This window comes from Taeniopygia guttata, chromosome 4A, assembly GCF_048771995.1.
Source record: "Taeniopygia guttata chromosome 4A, bTaeGut7.mat, whole genome shotgun sequence".
NCBI classification, from domain to species: Eukaryota; Metazoa; Chordata; class Aves; order Passeriformes; family Estrildidae; genus Taeniopygia; species Taeniopygia guttata.
In genome coordinates, this window is record NC_133029.1 from 18,806,512 (window position 1) to 18,816,372 (window position 9,861).

General features: G+C 58.1%; 1 protein-coding gene across 2 annotated transcripts; it reads left to right on the plus strand.

The window, feature by feature from the left end:
* Positions 1-164: 164 nt before the first annotated feature.
* LOC100220428 (sestrin-3) lies at positions 165-7,571 on the plus strand. 2 transcript variants are annotated; one of them, XM_032748450.3, is made up of 9 exons: positions 165-435; positions 3,060-3,263; positions 3,470-3,652; positions 3,774-4,010; positions 4,095-4,206; positions 4,420-4,556; positions 4,942-5,132; positions 5,455-5,599; positions 6,149-7,571. In XM_032748450.3, the coding sequence occupies exons 1-9, from the start codon at positions 370-372 to the stop codon at positions 6,236-6,238; spliced, it is 1,365 nt and encodes a 454-aa protein (XP_032604341.1). In that variant the 5' UTR covers positions 165-369; the 3' UTR covers positions 6,239-7,571. The 2 variants fall into 2 exon arrangements, with proteins under 2 accessions (XP_032604341.1, XP_032604342.1); XM_032748451.3 differs by having other exon boundaries at positions 4,438-4,556.
* The last annotated feature ends 2,290 nt before the right edge of the window (positions 7,572-9,861 follow it).

The window sequence follows — 9,861 nt, forward strand, 5'->3', positions numbered from 1 at the left end:
CGGCCGGGCTCGGGACGGGCTCCCCGGCCCGGTTCCCCTCAGCGCCCCGCGGTGCCGGAGCGGCGGCAGCGCCCCCCAGCGGCGGGGCGGGGCGGGGCGGGGCCTGCGCGCCCGGCGCTGTCACTGCCCAGCCCTGCCCACGTGGTGCGGCGGCGGCCGCCCCCTGGCGGCGGCGATTGGCGCAGGCGGGCCCGCCCCCCTGCCTGCCGCGGTGCCGGCTCTGCGCTGCCGCCGGCCGCACCGGGCGGGGGCACCGGAGCCGGCCACCGGCACTGCGCTCGGCTCGGCTCGGCTCGGCTCGGCACGGCACGGCACGGCACGGCACGGCACGGCACGGCACGGCACGGCACGGCACGGCACGGGCTCACCATGATCGTGTGTCCCCAGAGCGTGGAGCACCCCCGAGGAAGCCGATGCCAGCGGCTGCCGGGGCAGGTAGGACCCGCCCCGCCGCCACCACTGGAGCCCGTACAGCAGCACCGGGCTTCGCCCTGATCGCCGCCACCGGGCCGGCACGGCTGCGGCACCAGCAGGCCGGGGCATTCCCGCTGCCCGCTAGCGGTGCGCGGGGCCGGCGAGGCTACGCTCTCAGGATGCCGCGCCCGGCGGCTTGGTCTTGGTCCTGCTCCTGCTCCCGGTGCCGGTCCCGGTGCGGCGGTGGCGTCCCCGTCCCCTTTGTGCGGGATGCGGGAGGCGCCGTGGCTCCATCACTGCCAATCAAACTTGTTTTTCTCTCTCCGCCTGCACTGCCCGCGCCGCTCACCGGGGGCGCTGCCGCCGCCGCCGCCCGCACAATGGGCCCCGGGTACCGGCCGTGGGCACCGCCGTAGGGCCCCTGCCACAGGCACTCCTACCTCCCCCGTCCTCTCGAATACCCCGGCAGAAGGGCCAGGCGAGAGGTGCTCCAGCGAACGTTGTCGGAGGAGCCACCGGTACCGACGGAGCCGCGGTCTCGTCGGGCAAAGGGATGAGCCCCGGCCGGGCGCAGAGCGCGGCGGGGTCCGCCGGCCCCTCTCCCGCACATCCCGGCGCTGTCCGGGCTCCTTCAGCCTCCTGCCTTCTTTATGTGTTCACGGCTGCCGGCCGGGAGCACCGGGGCACCGTTCTCCCGGGGGTCCGCCGAGCGGGGAGGGGATGAGGTTGGTGGTGCGTACGCGCTTTAGGTGCCTGTTAAGAATTCAGGGGGCTCGGGGACACGAAGGTTCCCCTGGCAGGGAGGAGATGCTCCCATAGCTCAGGAGTGCAAGTGGATGCACTCCGGGAGGAGGATGAGGAGGGCTGTGGCCAAGGAGGATGAGGAAGGTGGCACTGGGGCCAATGCGAGAAGCTGGGGAGGCAGAACTGTGGGAATGTGGCAGGTGGTGCTGGTAGGACACCCTCCTGTGGCTGAGCTGGTGCCTTTGGAAGTGGGCAGTTTAGCCTGGCCATGGGCTAAGAGACAAGGAGGTGGCTGTTCTGCACCTTCATCCCCCAGTTCCTTCATCAACTCCTCCAAAGACATATCTGTCTGGTTGCTTGCTCCATCATCACCTGGACCAGCGGAGTGAGGAGAGCTGGCAGCACTAAAGGCTGATCCATGGTTGCACAGCTCCTTACTGGGGACCACCTTTCCCCCGGGGGGGAGTGGAAGGGCCCTTGGCTCCTCCACCTCAGCCCTCCAGGAGGATACCTGTGGCTGTAGCCCCTTGGGTGTCCTCTCAGCATCTCACTTCCCCAGGCAGAGGGACTTTGTAGGGGCTTTTGCAGGTCACTTTTGGCTTTCATCTTCTCCTGTCGATCCAAGAAGCTGGTACTTTTAATCTTTCCATTTTAATTTGAGTTTTGGGGTTTTATGGACCCCTTTTAGCAGAGGAAGTGGACACTTGAAATGTCAAATAAATCTCTTGACACTTGAGTGATGGTGTTTTCACCAGAAGTGCAGGATGGTGGAAAATGGCCTGAGCTGCTTCCTGCACTGCCTGTGTAGGTGCAACTGCTCTGTGCTGCCATACAGCTCACCCCTGCTCTGTCTGCCCCTCACCCCTGGGTGCTCTGCCACGCACCTCTGTAGCTTTGGTGGTTTTCTCCTATGCCACTATTGTTGCCATGCTCCAGTCACCAGCCTTTGGGTGACTGCACTGGAGAGACAGGTGGAAGGAACAAGACAGTGGTGTCAGCAGGGCCAGAATTTCACAGGAGAGATTTCAGTTCAAGCCTGGGAGAAGAGATGCATCTTTTGTGTCCAAGGGTGCTGCCTGGGCTCCCACATGTGAGCAGGAGCTGTGACTTCCTGTGTGACGAGGGTTAGCACCTGCTGTACCCGTACCTCGGGTGGGCAGGCTGCAGGTGCAGACCGTGCTGTTGGGTGGGAATTGTGGCAGCATGGTCGTTGGAACATGGCAGCTGCCTGGGCATCTTTCCAACATCCCTGCCCTCTGTTCCCACCACCCTCTTAGGAGGGGCTGGAGCTGTGCTGGACTGGGGCCCTGGCATGGGCATTGCTGGGAGTGTCTGGGCCCCCCTTGCCAAGTTGCCCATCTGTGTTTTCTCTGGTGGGCACAGAGTTGTGCTCTGTGCTGCAGAACCCACGTCCATGCTGCCTGCTTGGGCAACATGTGGAGAGCTCTTCTGTGTGCTCCTGATCACATGGAAGGTATCAGGACATGGTTTGCCTCTTGACCTGCCAGGGCAGGAGCCTGAGAGCCCCTCTGCCGTTTCCACAGCTCTCTCACATCTTGGTCCTGGACAGGAGGGCTCCATGCTGGCAGATGGGCTACTCTGTTCTGGAATGCATTTTGTGCTGTGTTTCTCCTGATCTGCCCTTGCACACTAAAAGGAACATCATTCCTGGTTTGCCCTTTGCTTCCACTCACCATGCAGAGCCTTCTCCCAGAGACCAACCTGTGTGTCTTGCTGCCTGTGTCACTGAGCAGTGCTCTGCCTGATAGCCACGAGCGTCGCTCTGGCAGCACCAGCTGGGAGAGGGATCTCTGCCTCTTGCAGAGCCTGGGCTTAGCTGGAGTGTGCTGCTGCAGCAGGGGCTGCTCTGGGGAGAGCTAAGCAGAGCGTGTTTCCTGCAGGTAGTGAAGATGTCCAGCAGTGACCCTGAGTGCCCCCAGTTCCTCTTTGTGAAGGTGCTGACAAGCCGAGGGCGGCTGGAGGCGGTGACCCAGCAGATGGGCTACCACCCACAGTACCTCGACAGCTTCCTCAAGACGCAGCACTACCTGATGCACATGGATGGCCCTCTGCCCTTTGACTGCCGGCACTACATCGCCATCATGGTGAGCCCTGCTGGGAGCTGCCAGCGGGGACGGGGGGCTCTGCTCAGCCCTGTGAGGCTCTCCTTAACCTCCAGCAGATAGCCTGTGCTGTGGGCTTCTCATCAGGGACCAAAATCCCAACGTCATACGGAGGCTGAGCGAGAGGTGGGTGTGGGATGCCTGTGCTGCTGGGGAAGTGCATGGATGCTCATGTGCTGTTTTTGCAGGCAGCGGCCCGGCACCAGTGTCGGTACCTGGTGAACCTGCATGTGCTGCAGTTCCTGCGGGCAGGGGGTGACCCCCAGTGGCTGCGTGGCCTCGAATTCATCCCCCCCAAACTCCGCAACCTCAATGAGATCAACAAGATCCTGGCACACCGGCCATGGCTTATCACCAAGGAGCACATTGAGGTACTGGGAAGGGCTATCAGCCAGGGACCATGATGGCAGTGGGGACAGCAGCATCCCCAGGGGCTGCCAGCACCCTGCCCACCTACGTGTGTCACATTGCTGGTCTGTCCATGTTCTGCAGAAGCTGCTGAAGATCAGTGAGTGGAGCTGGTCACTGGCAGAGTTGGTGCACGCCGTTGTCCTCCTGGCACACTGCCATGCACTTGCCAGCTTTGTCTTCGGCTGTGGCTGCGAGCAGGACGAGGGGCTGATGGGCCGAGGCTCACTGAAGCCATTGTCACTTGGGAACCAGTGCTTCTGCGAGGCCACTGCCAGCAACAGCTACAGCCAGGAGCTGCTGCATATCAACCGCAAGCGGGTGAGCCCCCGCGGGTGGGTGTGCAGGGGATGGGGAGATGCTCTTGGGACTACTGCCCTCACCCCCAAGCCTGTGTCTGTGCAGTCCCTGGACTCCTGCATGGAGCTGGATTCCCTCCGGGAACGCATGCAGCAGATCCATGTGGAGACTGAGGGCAGGGATGAGATGAGGCTACTGCAGCAGGACCGAGAGGAAGGTGAGGGGCAGGGAGCAGAGGCGGGTGTGCAGGGTGGGAGTTCATCTGTTCACAAACATCTGTATGTTTGTTGCTCCTCTGTGCCTTACATTTTCCATGATGTGTGATTCAGAGGGGCTCACGGAATGCATGTGGGGCAGAACAAGGGCTGGCCTTCAATCCCTGATGTGGCTGAGAACAGGGCAGCTGAGCACTGCTCTGACCCAGCTGCAGGGCTCTCCCCTCTTGCAGATACTGATGGGGAAGTCACTGGTGCCACCAACCTTGCATGCTACATGCAGGACCCTGACTTTGGATACCAAGACTTTGCCAGGCGTGACGAGGATCAGACGCAAGTATTCAGAGTCCAGGTAAGACTTCTGCTCTCTTGGTGCTGCCCTCCCCTCCCATAAATAGTGGCAGAATTGCCCTTGGTTCTGCTCAAGCTGCTGCCCTCCCCTCCCATAAATAGTGGCAGAATTGCCTGTGCAGACTGGCCCTGCCCCACTAGGGTTGGGAAGAGGGAGGTGACTTCTTTCTCCAAGGGTTGATGATTTTTTTCACATGGACCTCATGGAGGCAAGGGTAAAAACAATTCAAAAGCTGCTTGATAAGGAATGTTGTGGTTTGGGCAGAGGTACCTCCAGGGCATATCCACTGAATTCTTCTGCTTCCTGAGGTCTCCAGCCCTTCTTCCTGGGAACATGCTCCAAGCTCCATTTTGCAATTGCAAAATCTTCTTGCTGTGCTCAACAGGATTACTCCTGGGAAGACCATGGCTTCTCACTGGTCAACCGGCTCTACTCTGACATTGGGCATCTCCTGGATGAGAAGTTTAGGATGGTGGATGGTTTGCAAAGCAGTGCCATGGCCAAGCGGCAGGGCTGTGAACCCTCTGTTTTCAAGCGGGGCATCTGGAACTACATCCACTGCATGTTTGGCATTAGGTAGAAAAACCAACCTCACGGTCCAGGGGAGAAAACTGAGCTGACCCAGGTGGGAGGAGGGTAGGGCACTCAGTCTCTCATGCAGATGAGCATGGAGAAGGGACAGAGGTAAATCACCTGCCTGGATGTTGAGACAGGCAGGGGAGAGATACTGAACTGCTCTATCTAGGGCAGGGGGCTTTGGGGCAGGGTTTCAGTGCCTGGTGGCTGTTGCCATGTGCCCCCCTACCCTGTGGCCGTGCCATACCCCAGGCAGACCAAAGGCAAGGTGCTGGCTGTGAGTCACAGCCAGCACCTTGCTGTGCTCCTGTGCTCCCCGCAGGTACGATGATTATGACTATGCAGAAGTGAATCAGCTCCTGGAGCGAATGCTCAAAGTTTACATTAAAACTGTAACCTGCTACCCAGAGAAGACAAACTCAGAAATGTTTGACAGGTTCTGGAAGCAGTTCAAGCACAGTGAAAAGGTGGGATAGCTGGCCCCTGGCTCTGGCTGTGGGGGGCTGGGAGTGGGCAGGGGCTACAAGCTGGGGTGTTTGGAGGGGAGTATGGGAGATCTTTGAGCCACCAAACCAGTCTGAGGCAGGTGGGGAGGAATGGAAACTGGCTGTTTCTAAGGAGTTGGGCTTAGTGTGGCATGGGGCTACCCACTGTGATGAGACCAGGGGCACCAGCAGCACAGGCATCTTCAAAGTCATTACTCCAGTGGTGAGTGCCTCCTGGTGAGCCCTCTGTCAAGCCATAACTCAGGAGCAGCTGCTGTGGGTGTCAGGGACTGTGCCGCTGCCAGCCTGGAATGCTGGTGCATTCCAGTATGCAGGGGACTCCCTGGCAGGAAGCTCTGGGAAGCAGCTACAGCCTACAGGACTGGGAGGAGGGGAAAAGGGGAGCTGCCTGAGCTGGAAAAATTGGTGGCATTTTGATGACGAAAGACTCACGTGTCCAGGTGGGCTGTTGCTTGCACTGCTGAGCACAGCACACTTCGGCTGCCTGAGCCTCTCTTGCTGTTTCCCCAGGTTCACGTGAACCTGCTCATCCTGGAAGCCCGGATGCAGGCAGAGCTGCTGTACGCACTGCAGGCCATCACCCAGTACATGATCTCCTAGATGTGGAGCTGTGCTGCAGCAGGGCCAGGCAGCCTCCTCTCTCTGAACTCGTGCGAGACCCATCATGCTGGGACCGACGGCGAGGGATTTCTTGATTTAGTTTACTTGACTGTATTGTTCCTTTTTGTTGGTTTCCCCCCCAGCCTTGTGGGGGTCACTGAGTGGCCCTGTTATGTGCAATTATCAAACTGTGAGGCAAGTCCGTGCTGCTGAGATGCTGGAGACTTGAACATGTCCAAGGAGGACTGCCAAAAACATGGGGGAGAGGGAAGTGGGAGGGAACTGGGGCCAGATTAGAGGGATACTCCTTGCCTGGGTGCTGTGGGAGCTTCAGTGGCACAGGAAGGGCAGAGGGGAGAACTGGCTTCCTTCCCTGTGCTGTAGTGGCTGCTCTGCTTGCAAAGCCACGCTTGGGCACCTGTCCTCATTGGGGTGGTGTCTCTCACTTTGGAACAGTGCGGGCAGTATGTGGGTGTGTTGCAATGTTCTAAGTTGCAGGGTTAGGCAGCAAGAAGCGCTGGCTCCTAGCAAGGGCCCTTCCTCAGGACATCAAGGGGATGCACTTGCTGCCTACGTGTCATGTCCTTTAGGTCTATGGTAACCTCAGGTAACCCTTCTGGGATGGACAAGAGATGACCCAGCAAACTTCAAACTGTGAAGCTCTTGCTAGCAAAGCATCCTCGTGCTTTGCTTTCTCCGACAGCAGGATGAGAAGGCCTTTGACAGTGTTCAGGCACTGGAGGTTTCTGCTGGGGACTTTGGCAGTCCTAAGCCCCTCCTCTGCTTCTCATCATCAGAGAGGCAGGAGGAACAAGGGGAGGCTTGTTAATGTGTTTGAGTGAATGTGGTGTGTGTCTTTTACCACCATGAGAGGGCTGAGGTTCTGTGCCCAGTCACTTGCTTAACAGCATGGTGGAGGAGCCTGTGGTCAGCACAGGGTAAGCTACAGGAAGCTTTTCCTTGAATGTGGGTTGGAGGGCACTCCTGGGACTGCCCCATTTGAACGGAGGCAGCTTGTCCACCAGCCTTGTCCTCTGCCTGGGGGGCTACACCGCAATTCCCCCCATCTCCCTGGGCGGCTTCCTGCCTGTGCCACAACCCCTGACTGGAGAGGTACAAGGGCACCAGTGCATGCTCCAGAGAACAGCCACAAAAGGGGAATGAAGCCACCCATTGTAAAATGGGAGCCTGAAGCAAGGGCAGCTGTCAAGTCAGCCAGTGCACGCTGCTTCAGTCGACCTGTTTACTGCGTAAATATACAGGAGAAAACCTTGTGTATGGAAGCTACAGAAAAAGCCTATTTTTGCTAGAAATATATTATGTTTGACATGGATGTGTGCTTTATTTCTGCCAGATGTCGGGAAGGGGATCCAAGCTTGCATGGTTGCTGTGAAGGTAGGACAGCAATGTCTGGCTGACTACAGCACTGAGATGGCCCAAGTGCCAAAAAACCCAACATTCTCAGCCATGCTGGGGTGATGCACTGACAGCTCTGGTCCATGGCCAGCAGCTGGTCACTGAGGCTACACCTATCCTGTTCAGCTCAGCTATGTCCTCTTGCCACGCTTAGATAAGCAACTGCTGCAGCATTGCATGTTTGATAGGAAAAGAGGAAAGTTTTTTAAGGGGCTGTGGCATTCCAACAAGGAGGAGTGGAGTCTGCCAAAGGAAGGAGTGGGCTAGTACCTGGTCACAGGTGGCCAAGGTGGGGGTACTGCTTCTGCAGCTGAAGAAGCCTTTTCCTCACACTCCCAAGCAGATGCTCAGTGAGAAAAGCCAGGAACCAGGATCTGCTTCTTCCTGATCCATGCTGCTGGTGCTTTCCCTCCACTGGGGCTAGGCCAGCTTGTAGTGGGTCAAGCTGGTGCCTGGGCAGTAAAATGCCAGGACAACTGGTGCTGGGTAGTACCAGCTGAGTCAGTACTGGTGCTGGAACAGCAACACTAGTACAAGCATGACTGGTGCTGGGCCAGCTGCCACCAGGCTTGGCTAGCCAGTGCTAGGACTGACTGCTGTACTATCACTCAGCCCCAGTGAGGGCTGGGCACGGATCAGGCAGCTGGGTGTACTGCTCGCTGTCAGGGGGTAGCACTGGTTAACCACAGCAAGCTGCCTGCCAGCCAGCTTGTCAGTCTCCCTGCTGTCCCTGCAACAGCAGCTCTATCCCCTGCAGCGCTGGGATGAGCCACAGCAGCCAGCTGCCCACAGGGCAGCACACCTGCAGTGCTGGGCAGCCTGGGGCTGGCTCCCAGCCTGCTGCCAGCAGCAGCACCCTCACCTCCCACCACCACTCCGTGCTGGCCAGGAAAGGGACAAGGCAGTGACACCATGGCCCTGGCTGGGGGTGAGGGGCTGCCTGTCCCAGGTGATGTGAGGCTGGCTCCCTGTTACCTCATCTCTACACCTGCACTAATGGCTGGCCTTGCAGGGGCTGGGGGCAGCTGCCACACTCCAGCTACACCAGTAAGATGAAGGCAGAGCTGCTGGCAAGGCCAGGAGAGACTGCAGGCAGTCACACACAGCATGGCACAAGTCTGGCAATTTCAATGCTTGGGTCCCTGTCCCAGTGCCCCCCGCATCCTTCGTGTGCTTGGGCCAAGGTATTCCTCCCTATTGCTCTGTGGCTGGAAGAACTGCCAGAGTATAGACTGCCTCACCTGTGCAGGAACCTTCCAGGATATCCTGCACATGGGAGCTGGGACACTGTGACTGTATCGGGGATTACCCAGGGGAGGATGCAGGCACATGTCCAAAGCAGGAACTGAGTTTCTTGCAAAACCTGCAGCAGAAAGAAGTGCTGGCGGGTGCAGCCAAGACTGCTTTTGTACCAGCTGAGCCATTCCCAAACTGCATGGTGGGAGGAATGGTGTATCCTAGCCCATGGACAACACCAAGTCACACTGCAGCAATGGCATTGCTACAGCTCCTAGGACCCACCCATTCAGAGCCAGGCCTCTGGCTGCTGCTCTCACCACAGCTGTGAAGGGGAAATAATAGCACATGAGCTGAGGACAGCTTGGGAAAGCAGTGTGCACCTACCTGTGCCCCAGCCCTCCTTCCTCATACACCAGCTCCACAGCAAAGGACACACACAGTAGGGCAGCAGCCTTCCCCACTGTGCTTCCACACGTGGGCTCATCACTAGTGGCACACAGATATTCATCAACCAGCAGGGGTTGGAGGCAAAGCAGGACTGTGGCCAGAAACCCAGATGAGCAGAAAAGCTGTTTTTGCACTGGCTTCAGGTACAGCTGTTCTGTGGGCATCTACCCATAGGCAAAATACTGATGGTGACAAGCTGGGAGAGCTAGGAGGTTTCCAAGACTGCAAGAAAGGTGCAAACACAATGCATTGAAACCACAGAACACAGCAGGACTCTTGGTGACTACTGAAGACGGTCACATGCATCAAAAGCAACCTTGAGCCAAGCCATTCAGGTCCCATTTTGTTCTCCTTGGCAATGCTTAAATGGCACAGGACAATGCTCAAAGGTAAAAGAAGTGTTAATGGCTACTGGGCAAATGCATGGTCCTCTGTTGTGAGGCAAGTTTTGAACACATTCACTTTGATCCAATCATCTGCAAAATCTTGGGCATTTTGTGTCTCCAACAGCACCCATCATT

Bases quoted from the DNA above. Each gene is read 5' to 3' on its own strand.
- LOC100220428 (XM_032748450.3), top strand. From the start codon at position 370: ATGATCGTGTGTCCCCAGAGCGTGGAGCACCCCCGAGGAAGCCGATGC. The intron at 436-3,059 runs GTAGGACCCGCC...TGTTTCCTGCAG, and splicing joins GCCAGCGGCTGCCGGGGCAG to GTAGTGAAGATGTCCAGCAG. The intron at 5,133-5,454 runs GTAGAAAAACCA...TGCTCCCCGCAG, and splicing joins CACTGCATGTTTGGCATTAG to GTACGATGATTATGACTATG.